This window comes from Anabrus simplex, chromosome 5, assembly GCF_040414725.1.
Source record: "Anabrus simplex isolate iqAnaSimp1 chromosome 5, ASM4041472v1, whole genome shotgun sequence".
Classification (NCBI taxonomy): Eukaryota; Metazoa; Arthropoda; class Insecta; order Orthoptera; family Tettigoniidae; genus Anabrus; species Anabrus simplex.
In genome coordinates this window covers 68,773,449-68,801,176 of record NC_090269.1, presented here as the reverse complement: position 1 = coordinate 68,801,176, position 27,728 = coordinate 68,773,449, and the positions used below count along the sequence as shown (strand labels likewise).

General features: G+C 37.9%; 1 protein-coding gene across 1 annotated transcript in view; it reads left to right on the top strand.

Moving 5' to 3' along the window:
* LOC136874354 (thrombospondin type-1 domain-containing protein 7B) overlaps positions 1-27,728 on the top strand; it is a 193,262-nt gene that overhangs the window by 97,569 nt on the left and 67,965 nt on the right. Inside the window, exons 14-18 of the mRNA XM_068227767.1 lie at positions 880-1,107; positions 5,714-5,908; positions 8,822-9,062; positions 14,593-14,731; positions 21,770-21,945. Coding sequence (XP_068083868.1) covers positions 880-1,107; positions 5,714-5,908; positions 8,822-9,062; positions 14,593-14,731; positions 21,770-21,945 — 979 coding nt within the window. The remainder of the gene's footprint in view (positions 1-879; positions 1,108-5,713; positions 5,909-8,821; positions 9,063-14,592; positions 14,732-21,769; positions 21,946-27,728) is intronic.

The window sequence follows — 27,728 nt, the reverse complement described above, 5'->3', positions numbered from 1 at the left end:
GAAAATCTCTTTGCTTCTTGTAAGGATGTTGGGTTATCATCCATGAAACAACCCTCTAAACAAAAATCATTCCTGAAACGAGCAACCAAGAATACGATTCAAATCATTTAAGACTCTGACTTTGATGACTCTTCTAATGAACCAATTCTAGTGTCAATAGATGACATAAATAGTGTGGATGAGGAATGTTTGTATTATGGACAGCATTATGCTAACTACAAACATTGAGAACAATTAATTCAATGCTCGATCTGTATGAGATGGGCTTGTGAGTTATATGCCTGAACAGAGAGTGGACAAGAGATAACACACATCTCTGATATGTGTTCATGAGTGTGGCTTACAAAAATGAATTAACAGCTCAATGTTGATTCAGGGAACTCATAACCATATTGTTTACTATTTGTGTGTTCAGTTACAAGTTTATTTCCAAATTTTTGTACCAGTGTACACAATATATACTATGTTTTGTCATAAACCTTGATTCATGACTGTTTTTTAAACAGAAAACCACCATCCAAAATTGTGAACCAATATGGTTCAAAATTAAGAAGCCAGTTTTAGATATGGCCATAATGCATTTTTTGTCATTGTTGTGGTATTATTAGAGTATTATTTAATATCTAGCAATTATGATGCCCAACTCTCAAGGTAGATTTGTTAAAGTGTGTAACACCGAATTAGCACTTTATTCAAACAAAGTGCTTTGCCTTTAACAGCTACAAACAAAAATCTACCTAAATGAAATATGGCTCCCTAACCTTATTTTAACCTGTAGCAATGTCTGTGAGAAACCAATTTTAAGGTTGAATAATATTTAGTAATACCGGTACTGTACATGTGAGGAGTGGGAAAGAATAACTTGTATATTGTCTACAGATGCCAGCAATGAAATACACGATGGTGAAGTAACTCCTACACAGACACGGCACAGAGTGGTGATCCAGTGGCCTGCCAATGGTGGGAGTTCCTGTGCTCATCTAGAGGAACTTCGACCTTGTCCTCTGTCAGGTGCACGGTGTAAACACTATCTGTGGGGAACAGGTCCATGGTCTGACTGTCAGCTTCCAACAAATGTTGAGTGTGGTGTAGGATATCGCACAAGAGGTCAGTTCTATGTTATAAAATATAATACTGTTTTTTTCATTAAGCATAATGTATATATGGAAGATGGTAATACATTATAAATATTGTTCAATACAATATTTTCATACAAAGAAACATCAAATATTTTCATTTTCGACCTATGACTTCCACATTAAAAATTGTCTAAGACTTACGGTTAATGAGAATATCTGAGTTAATTTGAAATGGTTAACTGTTTAGATAAAATTACAAATGCAAACATGTCTTGGTGGGGTAAGTTTCCCCTCCTACATTGGAAATCTAAATTTAATGATATAGAAAATTGCTATCATCACCATAAAACGAATCTGTGTCGGTACAATATAAAAGAACTTGAAAACAAAAAGAATTTTTAGATGTACATGCTAGACTGGGATATAATCTGCAAATATCTGAATCCTTGCTTGCATGATTCATTGTATTTAAGGTTTGTTAGGTACCTAGTAACTCTGTTCTGTAAAAAACAAGAAGTATATGAAAATTTGGCTTAAAAGCATTTCCCTGTGATTCTAAACCTTATGCTCCAATCGTCACATGCATTTGGGTGACAGTGGGCAGAAAGAAAGTCTAGGATAATAAAATTCTTCCTGAGAAAGTGGTAAAACTTCAGAGTACATAGTTTCAATGGAATTTTATTAAATTAACAAATTAAAAATATTCCTTTATTAATTCCTGGAATATGAGATTGACTTGAGCTGAAAATATTTGATCCATGTACACCAACCGCTTGCCGTGTTGGGATTCGAACCCTGGACTGTCCAGCATGTAGTCCTGACATAAATCCTGATGACAATATATGGGATATGCTTGGAACCAATGTCAGATAATATGACAACACTACCTTGTCACAATTGAGAACATCATTGCTAGAGGAGTGATAATGCATCCCAGCAGAGGCCATTCACAATTTGTGAACAGGCCGTCATAGACGCTAAGGGTGGAAACACCCATTTTTAGTGACCAGTGTCTGCATGAAAAGTGCAGTACAAACATTAATTTTGTTTTGTTTCGGCATAAATTTAACACATTGGTGATGGGCTCTGAACGGAGGCTACCCAATTCACTGTCACTCGGTACATCTGGTTACTGGTCTGCACATAATTCATCACAAAGATCGGTATTCATTAGCAGCTGCATGTGCTGTGCTGTGCCGACGCAGGAAGACCTCTACATTTTCAATATTATTTTGTTAACTGCATAAAGATATAAAGAAAAGTGCAGAAATAGCTATCTTACACTGTATATTCCATAACTGAACCATTTGAAACTTATAAGCTCATCACCAGATTGTAGCAATGATCGAGGAAACATGATGTGCACAAAACAAGATTTCTTGGTGCCCGGCACCAACCACAAGATTTCATGGGGCCCATATCCCATGTGTTAATAACAATTGACAAAAACCATCAGAAAAGAAAGCTAAAAAGACTGAAAACTATCAAGAATTGCAAAATGTAAGGAAAATTTTGAGTTAATGCATGTTTAGAATGACCAACTGAAGGAGGGAATGAGGGACAAGACAGTAAAATAAGGGGGACATCACACAATTCTGGGAGACAGCTACATTTTCAGCTGTAACTTTAAAAAACAACAAAAGTTTTAACGTTTTCAATAGCATTGCGTCAACAGTTTCCCTCCTTTTCTTTGGCAAAGATTACACTTACTGAAGTAATAACATATAAAAGTACATTTCACTCATCTTTGTTGTACAATTCTTTTCCAGTCTGTGGTTTGAAGACCCTTCATCCAAATGAAAACATTCAAAAGTCAGCAAATTCTGAAATAATAAATATTGAACATGTTATAGCATAAATGTTATCACAAGATTTTTAAAAAAATTGGAAATAGAAGGAAAAAAATACATATTTGTGGAACTTCTTAGTTTTAACAGCACTTTCTAACAGGACTTGTTCTAAATTTCAATGTCTAGTTGTAACTAATAAGTATAGAAATCAGATGCAACTTCATAATATGATCTGCAGAGCTGCAGAATCACCAGAATGAAAGATATAATATACAGCAGTTAGCGATTCCATCCTTCCTAATGAGAGTTGTTATCGAGCCAAAGATTGGATTGATACCCATTCAGATACTGGTAACCTTGTTAGGATCTGCGAACAACAGAACATCAGGTTGAAAGCATGAGAGTGCGGACTTAACTACAGCTTTATCTGATAGCTGGCTAAGAGTCAACCATAAGGTTTTGTATGAACTGCATGCCTTGCAGCACGGCTGGCCTATTCGCATGTATCGGAGGAGCTGTGTAGCTCAGATCATAGAGTTAGTAAATACACTGGAGGTAGCACCAGCACCACCATCTGTGAGAGAATCACTGCAGCAAGCAGAGCATGTTGAAATCTCAGCTGTTTGGCAAAAAGCTCCCTCCACTGTTTTTATCACTGTAAATAAAGAACTTTTAAAACTGTATGGATATTGATATGGTTTAAAATTCTTACATGTTAATATTTGCAGATACTACAGTATAGTTCTGATGCTTCTGACTAATAGAAAGAAAGCCCAAATAGCTTTAATACAGGAGAAATGTATGATAAAAAAGGACGGTGTTCAGTTGTGATTAAGTAACACAAAATTAATTTACTGTTCATGTTAAGTCTTCAAACAATGTACTTTAAGATTTGGGGTATGCATATTTCTCCATCTTTTGTGTAAATGGCCAGGATGTAAGCATAATTATATCAAACAACCGAAAATATTCTCTCCCTTGTACGAAGCAAATGAGTGATTCCTTAGGCCTACAGGTAATCACGAATAGGTTTCTCCATAATGGTACTGAATTCTTCCCAGTTAGGTAGTCATAAAAATATAAACAGAAACATTAGTACCATCAAATGATGTTCCCCTACCATTAAGAAAGCCGGCTGCCAAAGATGTATACAGGTCTCGGAACCTCTGTAAATATGAGTGTGTCGATATTAGATCAACATATTTTTGACAAGCGGAAGAGAGGCTCTATTTTGAATCTTTTTAATGGTTGTTTTTTGTACAAGTCAATATCCCTCAAAATTGGGGTTTTTCAAATTGAGATTTATGTTTACCTGTAATTTTTCTGTACATTGTCGGGAACTTCAAACTGATAGGACGTGGAGTAAGGCATTACTGCGGGGTTGGAGGAGGGATACACATGTGCTCAGTTGGCACTTCCCATACGTAGTATGAATTTAGATTTGTCTATTACACTTACTGCAATGGACTGGGCATCACAGAGCAGAACCACCAACATAATTCAGCATGAGCACCACTGATAGAAATACTGCAAACCTCAATGTAAGTTCAACTATTGGATAATTTATCTTCCTTGGAACGGTATTTATTGGCACTTCTTGCACAAGCTAAAATATCTTTGTCATTCAGTACACCCAGAAAGATATTGGTAGGTTCCTTAATAATGTTGTTATCTTGGAAACCTATAACCACCATCTTCTGGAAACTTATCTATGCTGTATACAACTAGGTTTTTTCAATTACATTTTTCATGACTAACTGGAATTTATATATTTAACAAATATTATTATGTTTCTTGGCAAATATTCTAATGGTGATAAGAAAGGGTAATGTTTATAACTCATGACTAAACAGGTGCTATATTTTACTCATGTGATTTAAAGCACTCACCTACAGAGTGTGCATTAAATATTCCAATCATAAAGAAGCACCTCTTTAGCAACTTGTTATATAATTTATTTTTATATTTGAAAAGCGGTAATGTATGAGTACCGGTCCCACATTATATGGGTAGCATGCCTACCTGTTACTTGGACGCCCGAAGTTTGATTCCTGGCCAAGTCAGGGTTTTTTAGCTGGATCTGAGGGCCTGTTCGAGGTCCACTCAGCTTAAATTATTACAATTCAGGATCTATCTGATGCTGAGATGGCACCCCGGCCTAGAGAGCTAAGTATAACAGCTGAGAGGATTTGTCCTGTTGAACGCATGACACTTCATAATCTGCAGGCCTTTGGGCTGAGCAGCGGTTGCTTGGTAGGCCTTGGTCCTTTGGGACTGTTGTGCCATGGGGATTGGAAGATAGGAAACTTAAAAGGGTCCACCTTTTCAATACAAATAAATGTTATAGTTTATTTACAACATATATTTACACTTGGAACTAGTTTCGACGCTGTTTGGCATCATCTTCAGCCAAAATGTGGGAAATAGGCATAGCATGTAGACATTTATATTACACAAGGTGTTACATCAGTGTGATTAAATGAGAGAACATGAAGACGCGAAGTACAATGTCAGTTGGTTGGTTTGTTTGGTAATGTGTAATGTGTAATGGTTTGTTTGGTAATGTGTAACTGAATGCAACAAATGAATTGCAGTACATTATTATTTCTCCTGAAAATCTGAGTTCTTTTCCTTCCAGTAGTGTTAGTACCATGTGCCTAATGTTCAATAGCTGCAGAGAAATATGGTAAATATAAATAGATTTTATATAGAGTTCACTCCTATACCAAGAAATTATTTCTGTTATGCTGCAACAAGCATCAATATATTTGAACTTCAGAATTAAAACACCTAAGACTGTTCAAATTTTTTAAAACTATTTTCACCTGCATTATTTGTTGATAGCTGTGTGGTGTTATCGGAATCATCGTAGTACCAAGGTGGAGCCCAGTCTGTGCATCGAACACAATGGAACAGTTCCCAGTCAGTCAGAACCATGTTACGTCGACTGTCAGTGGCCGTGTGTGCTGTCGCACTGGTCTGAGTGGTCTCCGTGCTCTCAAGCTTGTACTGTGAGACTACGTACCCGTCAGCTGCTGGGTGAGCAGGCTATATGTGTGAGTCCTGCACGAGTGTTGCTGTCTCGTTAATTGCATGTTATATGATGGGATGTAAATTCTCAGTCATGCTTTGGGTAATGTATATGTATTACTTTCTGTGTTTATAAGCTTCATGCACAAGTTATGTAGAACTTCAGTTATCCATCTCTTGATTAACTGATCATCAGATTATCCAATGGTATTTAATTTTTTACATAATCAATAATCCCAGCTAAAATTCTGAATGCCTGCTAGAATATAATAAAGTGTCATATGCCTTATACAAATCAGGTATAAAGCATTCAAGAACCTGTGGGAGGCTACAGGTACCATTCATAACATACGGTATTCTCATCTGTTGAGTAAATGGGAGCCTTACTGGCTACTGTTGAGACCAGCCTACCGAACATCATCAGTCATTCACAAAAGTTTTAAATCAACTATACTGAGTTTAGCTTCATTTCTCGCTTTGATGATGAAGTGGCACAATGTCTTCAAAACAAGTTAGTAAGAGAAAATATGAAGTGCTGGATATTGAGACCAAAGTTACTATAATAGAAAAAATCAGGAACGGCAAATTGTTGGCCATAGACAGTGATAACAATGCCGAGGAAGAAGAGAATGTACCTCCATCCATGTTCCTCTACAAACTACACATGATTCGCCAGAAACCCACATGTAGTTCATAGAGCAAGACGATAACACTTCCTTCTCGGTCATTATGAGTAAAGTGGCTGCAGCCTGACAGTGGCTACGGCTTTACAGCTCTGCATTTCGGATATAGTGGGCTGGTCCCACCATTAGCTGTTATGAGGATGGTTTTCCATAGTTTCTCAATTTCCCCACTAAGGCAAATGCCACAACAGTTTCTTTTATAAGCCATGACCACTCCTCTCTCACCTTCTCCACATCTCAAATCTCAAATCACCACAACACATCTTCTCACCTGAGAGTGGACATCACCCTCTCTTGCCATACCCTAACAGGGTACAGAAGAAAGCTGTAAAAAGTAAAATTAAAAAAATTATTCCACTTTGGAGAGTTAGAATGGATTGCATATGAAAAAAATACTACTGTAGTTGTAGTGTTCAGAATAAAGTTACAGACTTCTGTAAAAGAACGTAAAAATATGGTAAGAAAATTCTGATTATTAATATTTTGTGATTTTCCATTCTGCCCATTTTCTTCACCATGACAGGTAAGTGAGGTTTGACTGTAATCTGTAAAGTTTATGATGTAAGGCAAAGAGAGTTCTCGGTCATGTTCTCCGATACTTTGGGTACCTTTACTCAACAAATAAGAATACCATATGTTACGAATGGTACCTGTAGCCTCCCACAGGTTCTTGGATGCTTTATACCTGATTTTTATAAGGCATATGACACTTTATTATATTCTAGCAGGCATGCAGAATTTTAGCTGGGATTGTTGATTATTTAAAAAATTAAAATACCATTGGATAATCAGATAATCAGAGATGGATAGCTGAATGTACAACCTAAATGCATGAGTTCAGTAGTTTAGTTTTGATCTTGTTCATTGCATGTTGTGTGATTAGAGTGAGATCTCAAGGTATGCTCTCTGATACTGTATCATCATCACATCTGCCTCTGTGGATCCGTGGTAGAGTGTCGGCCTCCGAATCCCAAGATAGCGGGTTCAAACCCGGCAGAGGTAGTCGGATTTTTGAAGGGCAGAAAAAAGTCCATTCGACATTCCATGTCATACGATGTCGGCATGTAAAAGATCTCTGGTGATACATTTGGTATTTACCCAACAAAATTAATTAAATCTCAGCCATAGACGCCCAAGAGAGATCCGGTTTACTCTGTCTGCCATCTAGCGGACCTAGAGTAAAATGGAACATCGAAATTGACGAGCAGACAGCCAGATGGCGTCAAATCGAAATGTCTGCACACGGTAGCTGAGGCCATACGATTATTATTATTATTATTATTATTATTATTATTATTATTACAATGATTTTTTAAAAAAAGTCTGTTTAAATGAACAAGAACTATGCAAAGCAACTCTACTTCCTTCTCTCTTAGAAAATATATTTGGTCTTACCAATATGTATATTGCAATTTTGCCATTTATGCTGTTGTTATTCTGAGGTCATGGAATTCCATTGCTCCATTGAAACTTTATGTTACTGACAGCGTGTTTTAACAACTTCTGATTATACTAACCTGTAAAATTGAAAGGAAATGAGTAAATAGAAAAAGCATACAAAAGAAAATTGGGATTCTTTCCAATCCTAAACTCAGAAAGTCCATGTCAGTATGAGCTTATTTTAAATGACAATGTTCTTGATCGGTAATGGCCAAAAGATCAAGTATTAATTGTAGGTGTCCAGCTCCATAGTTAAATGGTTAGCATGCTGGCCTTTGGTCCAAGGGGTCCTCGGTTCAATTCCCGGCAGGGGATTTTAACCTTAATTGGTTAATTTTGATGTCTCGGAGGCTAGGTGTGTGTGTTGTCTTAAGCATTAGAAATCATCCTAGTTAGGGCTCCATTCTCACAGATGTGCAGGTCACCTATATGGCATCAACTCAAAAGACTGGCACCAGGCCTCTCCGGAGGCCACACACGTCATTCATTTATTAAATAGGTGATCACGTTTTGTGAATGGTATTCTTTTAAAATTAGTCATGAGCTTCCATTATAAAATGTCATAAAATATTTTTTTTCATAAATCATCATATTATTTTGTTGCTCTTTGATGTTGTATGTAGAGAGCAATATTAAAATAATCAAAGGAAGTACCTCTAATCTCCAAAACTTGTTGCTTTCTAGGTATATTTAGCAGAGCTAGATAGCATAAGTAGTTTCAATATCTGTACCTATAACCCACAACAAATTTACATTGCTACATTATTAAGACAAATAATTATGTTCTAACAATACACAGGATTATCCAGCACCCGTGAATACTGCAAGAACACAACCTTGTTTCCGCAAACAGAAACTGCACCTTGTCCTTGTGATCGGTACACTCTACAACCCCAGGGGGATTGGTCAGAATGTATTCTGGAACGTGATATCAATAGTGTGACAGCCAATGGCAGGCCTGCACCATCTGTTTGTGGATCTGGTTCCAGATTTCGCCGAGCAGGATGTTATGACAAAGATAATAACCTAGTGGAGCCCAGGTAGGAATTGTTTTGGAATTAATATGCTATATAAATAATACATTAAAGCACTCTTTTAGTATATTATTACTGAGCTTGATAGCTGCAGTCGCTTAAGTGCGGCCAGTATCCAGTATTCGGGAGATAGTAGGTTCGAACCCCACTGTCGGCAGCCCTGAAAATGGTTTTCTGTGGTTTCCCATTTTCACACCAGGCAAATGCTGGGGCTGTACCTTCATTAAGGCCATGGCCGCTTCCTTCCCACTCCCAGCACTTCCCTGTCCCATCGTCGCCATAAGACCTATCTGTGTCGGTGCGACGTAAAGCAACTAGAAAAAAAAGTATTTTATTATAATTGTTATTGTAATTATTATTGGGAATACATTGCTTTGCCATAAACGTGGAACTAGTTGAATATGGAGGTCATAACTGACCATTTTAATTATTAAAACTGTTGTAAAATTGATATAGTACAATATTTTAAAAAATACATGTTTATTTACCAAAATATGACCAATTACAGAATGTTTATGATTAAAGACATGTCATAATCTCAATACTGACTTGATTATCTTTTCTGTGCTATTTACTTTTACTTGTTAATGATTTACATTCAAATGTTAGAAATAGGTAGGAGGTGATACAAAGTAGTTTCATTGAATATTCTAGACAAGGCTTTAACTATACTCTGTTTTAATTTATCTCTGTATATGAGACATTAGAGTCTGTAAGCCATTCCACATTTCCTGCTTCACTTTCCTTAACTTCTGTATCCAGAAAAAATTAGTTTTTAAAAAGCACTTAAATAATGTCCATACAGATCATAGACTTGGGCGCGGGTGGGGCAACCAGCGGCCATCTTGTTCTCTTCAGAAATGCACTGTAAAGCTCATTGTCCAGCTGTCCATTAGTATTCAGTATAAAATGCACGGTGTGCCCAATTATCCAGAGGGCCGATGACCTAGATGTTAGGTCCCTTTAAAACAACAAGCATCAATTATCCATAGTGTAGAATTGTGTCTTGTCATTGGGGTAATGAGGTAATCTGGTCTTTTAAATTGGTCCTATCTGTTGATTGTGAAGGTTTTCTGTTGAAGGAATGCTTTCGCTTGCATATACACTGGTCCAACTCTCAGACAAGAGGTCAATCTGTGAAGTATTGAGTCACTTTGAGAACAACATCAGCAAAAAGAATCCAAATGAGTCATTCATATTTGATATGGCTGTTTCTTTGCTGTAAAATGTCATGGACTACCCTATACCATGTAGATCGTACTTTAGCTGGCAAGTGAATAGCACTAACATTTTTCCAGAGTTGTTGAAAGTCAGTGATTGGAGGGACCTAAATGCATATGCACTGAAGGTGATCAACTAAATAAATCAGCATAAAGTTGGTGTGTTAATTGTACTTCTAATATTAACTTATCTTCTGCCAGATAACACCATTCTTGGAGATAAATACGGAGATTCTTCAGGGCTGGGGGAAATTCAGAAGATCAGGTGGATTGCACAAGTCAGTCACAGTAGACCAGTGTTTCAACCAAGCAGATGTCCGACTCATTGGCTGAATGGTCAGCGTACTGGCCTTCGGTTCAGAGGGTCCCGGGTTCAATTCCCGGCCGGGTCGGGGATTTTAACCTTAATTGGTTAATTCCAATGGCCCGGGGGCTGGGTGTTTGTGCTGTCCCCAACATCCCTGCAACTCACACACCACACATAGCACTATCCTCCACCACAATAACACGCAGTTACCTACACATGGCAGATGCCGCCCACCCTCTTTGGAGGGTCTGCCTTACAAGGGCTACACTCAGCTAGAAATAACCACACGAAATTATTATTATTACCAAGCAGATGAGAAGTTTCATTTTTTTCATTTCTATTTTTCCTTCCACAACTCAAGAAGAGAACCTGACATTCATTGTTGACGTTTACCAACCCAAGATTACCAGCTGTTGGTTGAAGATAAAAGATAGTTATTGGTACAAGAAGGATGTTTGTATGATAAATGTACCATGAAATAGCTCATATTATCTGTTTAGCAAATGTTGAAGGCAATGGTAGAACTTGTGCAAAATACCAGCATTGTGATAATAAGTATGTTTGGACAGCCCAAATCCTTTGGATGAAGGAGTGATCTCAGCAATAGAGTTCTTTTTCATAGACTTTTATCTTTTTGACAACAGGCCCCAGTTTTGTTGACTTATTTCACTGGTCTTTCGAGCGTAATGTATCCCATGTATCTTGTGTGTTTCAATTGTTTGTAGAGGTGTGAGTTGAGATAATGATTTCCAGTCTTCTAAGAGAAGGACTTTGGATTTATGGTAGTTGATAGACATCCCAGATACTGCATTCCACATATGGTGAACATCGTAATCTGATGTTAAAAGTACACTAACATCATCCACGTAAGCAGCTGCTGCGAGCTTTGCACTTCCTTGCTATTTTCCTCCAATTTCTTATGCAGCTTGCAAATGAGAGAATTCAAGGCCAAGATAAACAGCACCATTGAAGCCAGATATCCTTGTTATACTGATCTCTTAATGGGAATGGTTGTAATGTAAATGCCATTAATTTGCAAAATTGCAGATACATTTGTGTATAGACACTAATGTGGGACTAAGACCATACAATTCAAAAATTTTAGTAGATACTGATGATTCACACTATTGAATGCACACTGATGGTCTAAGCACAATAGTAAGCTATATGAATGATTGCAAAGGATTGACGCCTCATAATCATTCAGTGAATAGGTAACATTAAAAAAATTGTTCGACCAGGTACTCCACAATGTTGTGCAGGGTGAACGAGGGAGGATAATAATGGTTGTAATCTGTTTACAAGAATTCTGGCTAATATTTTATAGTCATAGGTCAGAAGAGTGATTGGGCAATTATCATTGACAGTAGTAGCTGTAGAGAATGTCTTTATCAGTACAACAACCCCTCGACGATAGATTTTTCTTAAACCGAATTTGCTTTACATCTTACCAACACTGCTAGGTCTTACAGTTACAGTGGGATAGAAAGGGGCCAGGAGTGAGAAGGAAGTGACTTTGGCCTTAATTAATGTAAATCCCTAACATTTGCTTGGTGTGAAAATGGGAAACCACGGAAATCCATCTTCAGGGCTCCTGGCAGTGGGGGTTTGAACCAACTATCAGCCAAATGCAAGCTAATAGCTATGTGACCCAAGCTGCCCAGCTGCTCATTCAGTATGATGGGATTCGCAAAGATGTTTTCTCTGTTCAGGATACAGCTGAAGGCTTTTTCAGTTATTTGCCAGCAGACAGGAATATATTTGTTTATAGACATTGAATATAAGAGATAAACATGGGACTAAGAAAAGGACTGTGAATTCCTGAGGTATTCTATCAATCTCAGATGTTTTTGAGCTCTTCCCTTGAGGTATCAATGTTAAAACTTCTTCTTTGGTCATGGGTCCTTGACGGCTTGGGTTGTCCCCATCTCTGGGATTGTAAGCTTACAGTCAGCAAAAAAAATTATTTTCATTGTGTTGTGCTGTGCTCTTGTTCTTCTGGAACTTTCAATATGAGACATGATCTGCAGCATTTATAGTCCTTCATTACATGATAAAGATTGATCTGTTCGTTTTCAATTGGTTCATTGACCCAGCTGCATATCTTGAGTCCATGCATTTGTTGATTATATAAAGCAAGTATTTTTGCTTTATAGCAGCTGATTTTACTTCCTCTCTCAGGTGATGGTGGGTAGTTTTCTTGTAAGTAATAAATGCACCTAAAATAGAAGTTAATAGATGTTCTTTGTCTTGATAAAGTTCGTAAGATTTTCGCTTAAAGAAATATTTACTTTGTGGCTTTACATACCGATCCCACCAGTCAGCACAATCTTGATATCTAGTCTTTCTTTTGCTCCATTCTCTCCAAAGTAATTTCAGTTCTTCAAGGATACTAGCAATCTGAAGACAGTTTGCATTCATCTTCCAGTAATAGCGACTTCTAGGTATGAAATTTATTTTGAATCTTATACATAGGATCACAGCTGCATGATCAAATAGGACTAGTACTTCTTCTACATGACTTATTCCATTAGCTAAATTCTGTGGAACATAAAAGCAATCCAGTCTTGCTGCAAAATTTTCTGGTGTACTGTATTATGTTTTAACAGCCAAGCATCACACATTTGGAGATTTGCTACCAGATTTTGTAAGCTCCTACTTAGCTTGAAGGGACCTGTACAGTCTGTTGCACGTAGTACACAGTTAAGTCTGACTGAAAGAATTTGTCCTTTCCTGACATTCGTTCTCCCAGATGATGCATAAACGTTGTAAAACAGGTAATCTTGAAATCTGCCACTCATTCCATGACCAGAGGGATTCTTCTCTTTTGATTGCAGTTTAATACTTGAATTAGTAATAATAGTAGTATAAGCATTGTAGTAGTATACTGAAGAGAAATCATTGATGGAAACCCCTTGTAGCTTTACAATGTCTATATCATGACACTGTAGAAATTTCAGTAGAGCAGGTCAGTAGATGCAGAGTGGGTCTTGGCCCATAAGAGGCCATGGCTGGTCTGTGTTCCAACAGCTCTGCACTCTGACTGGCCAACCGAGCAGAGGAGGAGGGGTCATGGCTCTACCATAGCTCTACACCTCTGCATTCAGGAGATGGGACAGGGCTTGACCTCCCGGCTGACCTAACTGTCGGCTGTCCTGAGAATGGTTTTTCGTGGTTTTCCATTCTCCTGCACTAAGGCGAAGGCCAGGACAATTCATAGTATAGGCCACAGCCACCAACCCCCTCACCTTCTCCAAGCATATCCTTCACCGTAACAAATCTCCTGGCCTGAGAGACTGCGTCACCATCTAAGAGGCCCACCTCCCCCTTCAGGGGAGGAATGAAAATGTTTTTAGTAGTAGTACTAGTAGGAGTAGTAGAGCTTGCATTTTAGTTGGTGAAGAATTATTATTGAAGTTGACTGTCCCTACTGTTATTGTGAGAGTCATAACAACAAAGGGAAGAATAGAATGCAGTCCACATATCAATATTCTATCAGACTATTTCTGTACAGTTATAGACAGGGGAGGTAATCCTTGTTTACTTGTCCCTGCCTTGATGGAAGGGTTTGTTGCTTACTAGCTGACTTGCATATTTTTTGCTGACCTGGGTGATGTTTAATTGTTGTGTAATTTTTGATATTGTTTTGCCCAGCTGTGCTCTCTCCAGAACTTTAGCTACAAGATTTAAACAAACACTCACACTACCGCCCTCATCAAGTTATCAACAGACTGGCCAGACAACCCACTTAGCCAAATATTCAAGCAAGAGTTAATTCATTCTCATTACAAACTGAATAGGTTGTTGTTTGTGCTTTTAAAAGAGTAGTTACTTTTCATAATAGGAATTTAATTGCCATGATTTTGTGGAAAATGATATTAAATCATTAATTTTCAATTTCTTGTTCATGATTCTTAAGTTTTATGATAATAGGATGAAGTTTATTTCAGGATTCATTCAGAGAAATAAAAATGCTAGACATAAAATTAAAATAATATTTTCATTTCAGCCTTTGTGGAGCAGGCTCAGGTCTTCAAGAAGAACCTTGCTTTGTACCATGTCCAACAGACTGTGTACTGTCAGAATGGAGTCCATGGGGTGAATGTTCTACTACCTGTGGTCCAGGCATGCACAATCGCACACGGCAGGTAACTTTCAAATGTTGTGTGTATACTATGTGTGTGTTAGCCGGGAGAGAGTGTTGGATTAGAAATGCCCAAGTATTGGGAGACTCCTCACCATCACCACAGCTAGCACCTCCACACCTTTCACCAAATAAATAAGTATATACATAACAGAAATGTTTATGAAAAATTGAACCAATATCAATTGAGTATAATGAAATCTCGATAATTGAAAGTGATCAGGAAAAATCAGATTTCAAATTAAACAAATTTTTGCGTAACAAAAAATATTGAAAATATGTAAGTAAGTGTTGTATTCATGACTCATACCCATATACCTTTGATCCTGAAGACTAATATAGCAGAAATTGTAAGAAAGATAATAATTCACTTTTTTTTTTTCATATAGAATACAAGAATAAAAGGAGGGGGCAAAAATTGGGTACATGGTACAGAGACTCACTTAATAGTAAAGAAGTCCAGGTTCATTGGTCTTAAAAGTTACATACCTAAATAGAATGGCCGACTCTTCCGGAATGTTTAGAACACTCCTATCCATTATTTTGATTACTTGGGTAAATACAAAACAATAAACTGAAGCAACAAAACTATTGTCAATCACCTGCTATCGGCAGAAAGATCATGTGATTGTAGCATTTTCCATTAGACAATTGAAAACAATTCACAGTCAGTGTCTACAATCACAAAAGGAATACAGTAATAAAATGTGGACACAGCAAGAACTTTGAAGTTGGCGAGTTAATGCACAGTTGACAGGCTAGAAATTGGGTTAAGTGAGCCTCCAAATCATTTCTGGTCTGTGGTGCTTTATATCCGATATTTACAAAGGAAAATAAGCCCTGCAGTTATCTATGTTATGAAGTACTCGCATAACTATTGTAAGTTGATAATAATCCAGAATGCAATCATATTTACATCTTCATACAATGCACACACAATATTTTATTTGACATTGATTGAAACCATTGATACTTTGATGTTCGAAACACATGAAAACAAATGAAAACATGAAAAATCTATTTATGACAGGGTGGCCAATATGAAGTTATTCTGACATGTAGCCAACATGGAAATTAAGTTCCAACAATAATGCATTTCAACATCTTCCTCGTTAGCCAAACACTGAAAACAATGTCATTCTTTTCTGAAATACGAGTCAATGGTGTGTTGCTTAAGTGCATTTCTGTAAGTTGTCAAAATAAAATCTTCTATTACACCCATTGCATTCACAACATTTTCTGGGGCAGAATTGGTAAGGCTGTAATTGCGTCTTTAGCCGGCAGGCGCATGAGAAGAAACTCCGTTTCCAATATTTCGTCTGCTTGTGATTCCACTTCTGTTAGCTCACAAGGGTCAGTTGTGTCACATGAGATAGCATCTGTTACTGTACTTGATTGTCAGTGTTCACAAAGTATTCCAAAGTGTTTTTCCAACTCCAAATGCTGTTGTAAATCAGTCCAGTTCCTGTTATCAGCATCGGCCATGGCTGTTTCTTCTGTATCATTTGCAAAGAAACTGCAGTTCCAGAAGCAGTTCCTTATAACAGATGGTATTACAGTGTCACAAGTTACAGCTACAATCTGTATAGCATCCATGACATTCCACTACCTGATATCAGAGTAGAGCACATTTCTTGATACCTCTCTTACTAAAAGATGAACGAGCCACTTCCAATATGCACATTTCATGCATTAGATAATCCCTTGATACAATGGTTGCATATGGCAGGTAGTGTTTACCGGCAAGTACAGGAGATGGTTTTTTTTAAGTTCCAGTCCATCATGGTTGTGGGCACCGCATCAATACAGAATAAGAAGAATATTGCTGTCTTTACACACCGTCTTTCTTTCCAAACAGAGCAACCATTCACGGAACAAATTTCCTGTTATCCAAGCAGTTTTACTGTAATCATATGCAAAATTCTTCACACCCTTAAAACAGCAAGGCATTGCAAACTTTCTTTCACAGAGAGAGTTCCCTTTGGTTAAGCATTAAAAAAAAAGAGAGCTGTCTCGTCCATATTGAACGTGTCCTTCAGTGCATATTTAACTATAATTGGTGCCACTCATTCCCACCATTCGTTAATACTTTCTGTATCAACACTTGCACTTTCACCGCTTACTGCCTGTCAAGTGATATTATGCCATTTGAATCGTTGTAGCTAGCCATTCAAACACTGCAAGTCCAGTCCGTGCTTCGATGCCAGTTCGTTGGCCTTTTCTTTTATCAATGGACCATCCACCACAATGTTATTTAAATGGGCTTGATGAAACCACTTTATTAACTCATCTTCTACCTCCGTGTGCCACACTCCTCGAATTCACCTCCGTTGATCAATCTTCTTAGCTTCGATCACCTGTTGTTCATTTATTTTTTCTCGATTATTTTTAAAACTGATAAGGACTGATTTTATAATACCAATATAATTGGTCCATTATTGGACATTAAAAATTTTCCAGCTAACTCATTCCTGGTTGTGCCGGGCTGAGTGGCTCAGACGGTTAAGGCGCTGGCCTTATGACCCCAACTTGGCAGGTTCGATCCTGGCTCAGTCCAGTGGTATTTGAAGGTGCTCAAATACGACAGCCTCGTGTCGGTAGATTTACTGGCACGTACAAGAACTCCTGTGGGACTAAATTCCGGCACCTCGGCATCTCCGAAGACCGTAAAAGTAGTTAGCGGGACGTAAAGCAAATAACATTATTATTATTCCTGGTTGCCAATGTTTCGCCTCAGTGTGCTAAGTTGGGTTCATCAGTTGGTAAATGTGTCTTGGTAGGTGTGCTACTGGCAACCAGCTGGAAAATTTATAATGTCCAATAACGGACCAACTATACTGGTATTATATTTTAAGAATGTCGAAAGTGCTGATAGCGGTATTCCATATGTTTTGGCTATTTCACTGTTAGATTTTTCTTCTCATCAACTCCCTTGATGATCCGCAATTTCTCCGCTATCGTCTTTGCAGAATACGTCTTCTTTTCAGCCATTATAACAAATTTAGACTCTACGAAACTTGAACATAAATAACTCTGCGGCCATACCATACATGTACATCATGACAATAATACGGCTCGTCGACAATGTGATAAAAAAAACCAAAGAAGCAGCAATATACGCTTTAATTCCTGAAAAATTGAAGTAGGGCCAACCTAATCTTCTGGCGCATACGCGACAATGAGGGATATGAGACTGTCACTCATTGTCATCGTTGTCTACAATGACTTTATTTGTTAGCTGCTATGCAGCAACCAGATTACAATACTGATTTTAAATTACATAGTTTAGGGGCCTGATGAGAATTTCAAATTACATATTAACCGTGTTTTTAATTAACCGATCAAAATAACATATGAAGACCTAATTTGAATTCAGGGAATATCATTTGACTTTGAATTAAATAGTTTACCCTGTACTATAGCATGCAGCACCTTCTCTTCAACCGAGCTCGATAGCTGCAGTCGCTTAAGTGCGGCCAGTATCCAGTATTCGGGAGATAGCAGGTTCGAACCCCACTGTCGGCAGCCCTGAAAATGGTTTTCCGTGGTTTCCCATTTTCACACCAGGCAAATGTTGGGGCTGTACCTTAATTAAGGCCACGGCCACTTCCTTCCCACTCCTAGTCCTTCCTTGTCCCATCGTCGCCATAAGACGTATCTGTGTCGGCGCGACGTATAGCAAAAAAAAAAAAAACCTTCTCTTCAAGAGAAAACTGCACATCATTGGCAGTCAGCTCTAAATTTGCTGGGAGTCATTGTGTGAATGATCATATTTAGTGCTGTATTAGACCAGAGCTGCTACTCCACCACTACATTCACTATATCTAATTCCTCTCAATTAGGTTATACTGTTGCTAAATAATTGAAATGCTGACCTCACCTTCATTTTCTAAACTGAGTTCGGAATTATGTGGTATGATTGGTACTTAAGAGATATTTTAAAGACCAACAAACTGAGGATTTGTGTCTATTTTGGATAACTGTCTATAAAAGTTATAATTAACTCCACTGTATCTACATTCAATTTTTTTTTTCAAATGGGCATAACTCTGTATTTGGTCTGTTTTCTGTTTTTTGTGCATTTCAGAAAATTTAAATGTTCCGATCTGTCAGTGGAGAAATGGTGTGGAATGTGGTGTGGAATGTCATTCGTCTACTTGATGAAAAAGTTTGAGTGGTGTCTTTAAAAGTAGGAAAGATCACAATATGAAAATAAAGTTGGAATTCAAGAGGAAAATTTGGGGCAAATATTTTTTTATAGGAAGAGGAGTTAGAGATTGGAATAACTTACCGAGGGAGATGTTCAATAAATTTCCAATTTCTTTGCAATCATTTAAGAAAAGGCCAGGAGTGATTGATTGATTGATTGATTGATTGATTGATTGATTGATTGATTGATTGATTGATTGATTGATTGATTGATTGATTGATTGATTGATTTATTGATTGATTGATTGATTGATTGGTTTTTTTAATGGGCATTTTTCATACTTCAGATTGAGTGAGAACTGGGGGTCAAAAATTTCTGTTTGTTTTAAACAGGCCTATCTCATTGACTTTCTCACTGAAGGAACAAAACAAAAACCCAGAAATGGAAGAATTAACTTCTCAATCAGTACCCTTTGTCATTTATTTACCTTCATGAAGGAAAAGGTTACATTGAGGGGCATCCTACAGTAAACCATATCATTAATCAAACTTTCTTAATGGGTCTTAGCTCAAGTACACTACTTGCATTACCGTCACCATCATACCCAACTGGAGAAGTTCCCATTAAAAGAGCAAACATACAAGACCTGATGAAAATCCAGACCTACATTCCTTATGAATGCTACAGCAAGAAAACTAATGTGATTATGCTCAACTTGAGAATAACTCTACCTGGCCTTGCCCTTTGGAAAGCTTTCCATCTGGGCATGAACAAACTTGGATTGTGTGGATGTCACTCAATCGTCTTCATTCTAGAGTTGGAAGATCCAAAAGCAATATCCAGAGATATCACTTCCCTATTGGCCACATTAACTGCGACAGCAGAGAACCGCAGACCATGGAACATCTACTGGATTGCACACTGTGCCCTGCATCTTGTACTGTAGAGGATCTTCTCCCTGCAACACCAAATGCTGTTGAGGTTGCATGTCATTGGTCTACTTAATTTAAGACAGTTATTTATATTTTATACATATTTTGTTTGTTGTTGACTCGAATAACTAACCAAGGATGTTTACACAGAAACCTTTCTTGCCCAACCGAACATGAAAATGATACAGAATAAGAACAGTGAAAAAAGTGCAGTTTCGAAAAAAAAATATTGAAGTCAATGATTTTATTTTGCTTGTCTAATTTGTTCTGTACAGTAATAAGCAACAGTGATTTCAAAGTATTAGTTCTTATTTGCTGAAATTAAATCTTACTCAGACATAAAAGATTGTGACTAAAAAGAAAAAGAAAAAAAAAAAAAGCATATTTCTAAGCACTAAAATGTGAGGCTGAATACTAAGTTATGTATTATTTAGAATAATCACAATATGGAATTCCATAGAATAAATTCATTTAATTCCATTTAAATCTAACCTGATTTCTCTAGTTATAGATTGTAATGTTTAAAAAGGGCATTAGCCAGTAAAGTGTATAAATAAATGAAAAGTAGGATGTTTACTTGAAGGTGAAAATTTGTTTCATATAACATCACTTTATAACTTACGAATGAGATAGAAATGCAAACATTGTACTTTATAGTTTAATACACAGTTTTTTGTATTTTCCCAAAAGTTTAGTCAGTATGTCATACACCCTTTTAAAAAAGTCGATTAATTTATAGCAACAGATTATTTTCCTTAGCTAGGTATTTAATGTAGCACCAACACAGCTAGGTTGTCCGGCTCCATGGCTAAATGGTTAGCGTGCTGGCCTTTGATCTCAGGGGTCCCGGGTTCGATTCCTGGCAGGGTTGGGAATTTTAACCATAATTGGTAAATTTTGCTGGCACGGGGCTGGGTGTGTGTGTCGTCTTCATCATCATTTCATCCTTATCACGACGTGCAGGTCGCCTAGGGGAGTCAAATCAAAAGACCTGCATCTGGCGAGCCGAATTTGTCCTCAAACACTCCTGGCACTAAAAGCCATACGCCATTTCATTTTTTCATTACAGCTAGGTTTATTGGCACTACTGAGATAGGAAAGGATAGTGAGGAGAGGGGGATACAGTATACTTATAAAACTCTTGGCATCGCAGTGTTTACACGGTTTTCATCCAACCCACCATATCCCACATGCAATCTCACAACTGCCTGTATTGCATAGGCATCTCCCTCGATCAACAGAACACTGCTGTGGAAAAAATTACGTTTACACATATATACAGAGTCAGTTTGAATGAATCTATTCACCTACTTTAATTTACTATGTTAAGTTGTTGTTGTTGTTGGAAGTGCATAGTATCTGTAGTTATAGAAACTCAGAGTCTTGCCAGCAATTACCTCTTGGTGCAAATGACTAAGGTGAACAGTATTTCTTTCACTGTAAATGAAAGTTATCCTGAACAAGGTTTGTTTTCAACCTTGTAAATCCATCACTGAATAGCATGAATGAATTTGGTGCAATTTTAATATTAACCCTTCACTTTCTACCTCACATATTTCTCCAGCTACTAAACACAAACTCACACAAGCCATTTTTTGAGTAGAATCTAATAAGCATCTGAATTGTGGTTTTATCCTTGCACATTTCTGTTGATACTTTACAGAATATATGCATGTATAACATACCTAACATTTTTTCTTTTTCTTGAAGCATTCATCTGACTAGCACCAATGAAAATATAAAGAAGTATGTATTATCTAGTAGCTCAAAGATACACGAATAGAATATTTATTGGAAAATACTTTCTAGTCTGCCATGTAAATATATTATGCAGTGATAGTCCACCTGTGATTTTCCTTTCTCCTTTGTAATATTTGCTTTTTCTTCCTCTTCACAAGTTAAAAATGTAGTCCTTAAATATGCCCAGAATAAAATGAGGTAAATTGTGATTATATCATAGGTGATACGGCCTTCCCTAAATTCTGGACGTCCATGCGGGGCACTGGAAGAATTCAAAGTGTGTGTTACACCCTGTGAGACATTCCAGTGGGTGGCAGGAGGGTGGAGTGAGTGTCAGCTCATTGGTGCTGATCAGAATCGAGGCTGTGGAACAGGAGATCAGTATCGTCAAGTAAGGTAAGACTTGTTATGGATTTTCAATATCAGTAATCTATGTAAAAATTTGGAACTTTTAAAATGAACATCATTACAGATGTTCTGAAAATGAGTATTTTCACCACACCTCACTATTGGAAGACTGCTTGAGTCACTAAATTGTTTCTTAATCTGTCAAAGTATTGGAAGGAAGACAGTTTGCAAAAAGACCTGTACTGACTTGTACTGCATAGGCATTTCCCTCGGTTGGCTTTCAAATTCCAATTTCTTAGACTCTGAGACTATCTGATTATTAGGCTGGTGTGTTTACCATTCACGTCAGTTAGGCCTAACATGAAAGTAACTGAACAAACTAGAATTTAATTTAAGGTTTAGAAAAGACTAATTAAATTGCTTTTTTTTGGTTTCATATTGGGCTAGGGATCATTAATTCTATTAAATATAGTCATTCATTCATTCATTTAAAATGAATTAACTATGCTGGAATTGGATATATACTTAGTAGTACTGTACCTACAATATTTTTGAAGATGTATAAGGGGCACTCAAATGAAAATCGAACACCTGCTGCAACGTGACCATGGAATGGTTTTATTCAGAAGTAATCACCAAAAGCGTTAATATATTTAACCCACTGGGAGTCAAGACGATCAATTCCAGTTTTATAGAAAGAGGTAGGTCGGTGATGGATCCATAACCACACCCACTCTTGCACTCCCTCTTCTGAATGAAACCAACGCCCACGAATGTCTTTATTCAGGTCGCCAAAAATGTGAAAATCATAAGGTGAAAGATCCGGGGTGTACGGGGGATGTTGCAAGTGTTTCCCAACCAAACTGCTGAAGCGTAGCCTTCACCAGATTGGAAGTATGGGGGTGAGAATTATCATGCTGCAGGATGACTCTGACAGCATTCCAGGGTGTTTTGACGTTATGGTACATCACAGTTTCTGCAAAGTGTCTTCATAGCACTGTGCATTGATTGTGGTTCCATGCTCGAGGAAGTCGACAACCTGAGGGCCCCTGCAGTCAAAGAAGAACGTCATTATGACTTTACTGGAACTTGTGTGAACAGGTTTGGATCTTTGGCAGGAGGGAATTGTGATGTTTCCATTGTTGGCTTTGTCGTTTTCGCGTGGGCTCGAAATGGCAGCGCCAGGTTTCGTCCCCTGTGACAATACGGGACAGAAACACATACTCTTTCTCGTGATACCGCTGCAAATGACTCGGACATGACGTCATTCTGTCAGTCTTTTGTCCCACCGTCAGTTGATGCAGAACCCACTACAGGCAAATTTTGCGGAAATGCAATTGATCTTTGATAATGGCATGCACAGATCCATGGCTAATGCCGACCTGAACACGAATTTCTTCCTCTGTGATTCGTCGCTTTTCCTGGATAAGGCCATCAGTCCTCCCTATCACATCAGGATTAATGGCTCTATGGGCCTGGCCTGGGTGAGCATCATCTCGCAGTGATGTGTGCCCTTCTTGGAATCTCCTATGCCACTTGTGCACACTCGTGCACCACCAGAAAATGAACCACATTTCTCTACTCTTCTTTGCTTGCCTCCATTTCTACAGCTGGACAAACGCATTAGACCAATCCGTGCACCAACAAAGACATAACCCAACAAGTGCATGCACCTGTGAGCTGTCACTATGCAGATCTCCTACCACAGTGATGGCAGTATCAATACATAACAACAGTGTTGCCACCTTTCGCGCAGCATGTGTGCTATGGTGGGTGTTTGGTTTTCATTGACTAACCCTTATACAATAAACGACACATTTTCTTGGAAACATATCCCCTATAAATACCAAAATCATACAGGTAACATGCTTTAGGACCATGGAATGTTCCCTGCCTCTAAAATGAAATAATGCATATTTTCTGTACACCAAAACTTTACAAATAATTTCTCTTTCAGAGTGCTATTTATGATTTGCATGAGTTCCTCCTTTTCTTTGTACATGAAGACTTAATTGAGATACCTCAAATGTCTACTTTATCTTGTAAGGGGAAAGTAATGTCAAAAGTGTGTGGACCTGATGGAATAATGCAGAAGTCTTGAAAGCTACAGACGATGCTGGAATTGAAATGCTGTTGAAAATCTGCCAAGCAATATGGAATTCTAGAAGATGGCCCGAGGAATGGGTACAGTCAATCTTTGTCCCAATCCACAAGAAAGGATCAAGGAAAAAATGTGGAAATTATCGCTTAATTGCTTTGATTTCACATGCCAGTAAAGTTATGTTTCATATCCTGCACAAGAGACTCCAGGCATTCCTAGAGTATCAAATTCCTGAAGTCCAGACTGGATTCGTGAAAGGAAAAGGCACTCGAGAACAGATCTTAAGCCTAAGACAAATCATAGAAAAGGCTAGAGAATTCAATGTTCCGGTATACCTGTGCTTTATTCAAAAGGCCTTCGATACTGTCAATGGAACCATCTTTGGAAAATTTTGGATGACATGGGTTTGCCACTGCATTTGATTGATCTCCTCAAGTCCTTGTATAAGGAAAATACAGCCACTGTGGAGATTCAAAACAAACAGTCTCAGCAGTTTCGTACAAGTGCTGGAGTTCACCAGGTATGTATCCTGTCACCGTTACTTTTCAATATCTATGGTGAATGTGCAATGAGAACTGCATTAGATGGCTGGGACAAAGGTTCCATTCGGGAATGCAAGATCAACAACTTGAGATTTGCTGATGACACCACCTTGATAGCATCATCTGAAGAGGAAGAACAACAGTCCACATATCAAACAGATTGGAGGGTGTGAAGTTGTACATCAGTATGTATACCTAGGCTCCTTACTATCCAATTCTGGTGGTTCCAAAGATGAAATAAAGTGAAGAATTGAAATAGCAAAGATAACAATGATCCATCTGCGGAAGATCTGGAAAGATAACAACATCACCATTAAGACAAAAAAGAAGCTCATTGAATCTCTAGTCTTCTCAGTCTTCTTGTATGGCGCAGAGACGTGGACCATCCTGTAACGTGATTGTAAACGGATAGAAAGCTTTGAAATGTGGTGCTGGAGGAAAATGTTAAGGATTCCTAGGACAACTCATTGCACGAACATATCTATCCTGAACCAACTTCAGATAAAAGTTTGTCTATCGTGTAAGGTCTCTCAGCGGATTGTACGCTACTTTGGACATATAATGCGCCGAGGTGGTCTTCAAAAGCTGATTGTTGAGGGCAAAGTCCAGGGAACCAGACAACAAGGATGAGTACCAATGTGATGGATTGACATGGTGAACGGCCCCCTACAGTGTTCTCTTAGAGCAACCACATTGAAAACTTTAGATAGGGAAGAATGGCGGAGTATGGTTCATCGGCTAGAGGGCTGAATATTATGATAGTCACGACGCCTCAGTCATGAGGCAAAACAAAGAAGAAGAAGTCAAATAAATGAAATATGTACAATTCTTCTCATTTATTCTGTTGTCAGAAAAATTACTGGACCTGATTCCAGCCAGTTCATGGATAAGACCATGCTTAGTATCGAATTACAAAAATATAGTCACCGGGCGAGTTGGCCGTGCGCGTAGAGGCGCACGGCTGTGAGCTTGCATCCGGGAGATAGTAGGTTTGAATCCCACTATCGGCAGCCCTGAAGATGGTTTTCCGTGGTTTCCCATTTTCACACCAGGCAAATGCTGGGACTGTACCTTAATTAAGGCCACGGCCGCTTCCTTCCAACTCCTAGGCCATTCCTATCCCATCGTCGCCATAAGATCTACCTGTGTCTTTGCGACGTAAAACCCCTAGCAAAAAAAATAAAAATATATAGTCAATGATCATGAAGCATTCGTTATCATTTTCCCTTATTCATTTGTTGCTAAGTTGGGACAGATATTTTTCACTACTGCTAATGTAGCTCCATATCCCTATCCAAGTTCTATTATCTTTCAATCTTTTATTACTCACAAAAATCTGGGTTCTTCCTTGGCATCTTTTTCCTTTCATTTGTATTTCCATTATTTACTTCACTATTCTGTTTTCATTCATTTGATTAACTTACATGGTACTAATTATCTCAGCCTATATGTAACAACAATATAATAAGTAATGTTATTATTTTTACATCCCACTAACTACTTTTGATAGTTTTTGGAGATGCCGAGGTGCTGGAATTTTGTCCAGCAGGAGTTCTTTTACATGCCAGTAAATCTTTCAATGCAAGGCTGACGTATTTGAGCACCTTCAAATACCACCAGACTCAAGCAGGATCGAATCTGCCAAGTTGGAGTCAGAAGGCCAACGCCTTAAACCGTCTGAGCTACTCAGCCCAGCTTTTTGCATATTTCCAGTAAACAATTCCATATTCGACTATATCTCACCTTATCTCTGTAACATACCTGTTCTCATTACTTTTCTGCTCTGATTGAAACCACTATCACTGAAAACTTTACACATTCACTGATGCACTAAAGGGCTATTATCTCACATTAACACTCGACTACGTATCGTGCACTCTTTGTCACTCTCAGCATCCATTTTTAATCCATTTAAATCCTTTCAAGTTCTGTCACTGACTTGGTTTTGCATTTTAATACAATGAGAAAACATACCTGTCGTATATATTCTTACCCAGTTGTTTGATTGACACAAAATTCCTACGACAAGACCAAGGTTTTCTAGTTCAAAGACTACTATTTTTCTGCTTATAGTTGTTTCTCATTTTTATTTGCCATTACATTATAGGTCCTTTAATTTGTGTTGTGAAGCTGAGATCAATCGGACAAGTATTATCTTATAATACTACAGTATATTGCCGGTTTACTTGTGGATTTGAAACATTGTAACTTAGGTCTTTGGAAAATCATTAGAAGATAGCCATCATATCTTATTGTTGATAGGCAAGGAATACTTCAATAAGAGAAACTGCCGTTCCTGAAGAAAGGAACAGAATTCCCGCATACCTACAGACACACGTATGCCTTCCCAACTGTGCCGAAACCAGCAGCAAAGAGTAAATGACAGCTAAAGCTCACATAACAACAGACATGCCAACACTGCAATCAGAGCTTTGCAAAGATACTAACATGTGCTGCACTTGCAACAAAAGCACTAAGGAGGAGGAATTTTCCCCCGATGTGATGGAATATGCAAAAGAAAACCAGTGCACAGGTTTAACGTTTTATATTTTAAAGAGGAAAAATAGGTAACTACATTGGCTCTGCTTGATGCTTGTTGTTTTAAGGGGCCTAACATCGAAGGTCATCAGCCCAACGTTGGCTCTGCAATGATTATAAAGTCACAGTCAATTCAGATATGATCTCGGAGGATAAGGAAACCAAAAATGATAATATTGCATATAACAAAAATGCAGAGAAAATAAAAGGAAAAGTAGATCATATAATAGATTTCCTCACAAATTGGCTAAGTACATTGATAAAGGAGAAAATATCAGACAGCCTAACCAGAATTATTCCAATGAGCATACAATGGATAGTAATAACCAAGAAACACAATGATGGCTTTATAGGCAAGGAGCCAAGAGAAGAGGTAAAAGAAAACCCATCTAAAGAGAAGGTGGAAGGAAACGTAACTACATGGTCAAAGGTATCCGTAATAACATGACAGCAGGATCCAAAGTCTACAGTAATAACTGGGGAAAGAAAAGATGATTGCATCAGAGATGAAGAGAATGGCTTGCACACAGCAGACATATAGCTTGGCTGTATCTAGGGAAGGTCAAAACAAGCATCATGACAGGAATTGTGAAGAACATTCTTGTCAGTAATGGAATAAAAGGACAAATAAATTGCAATGAACTTAGTAC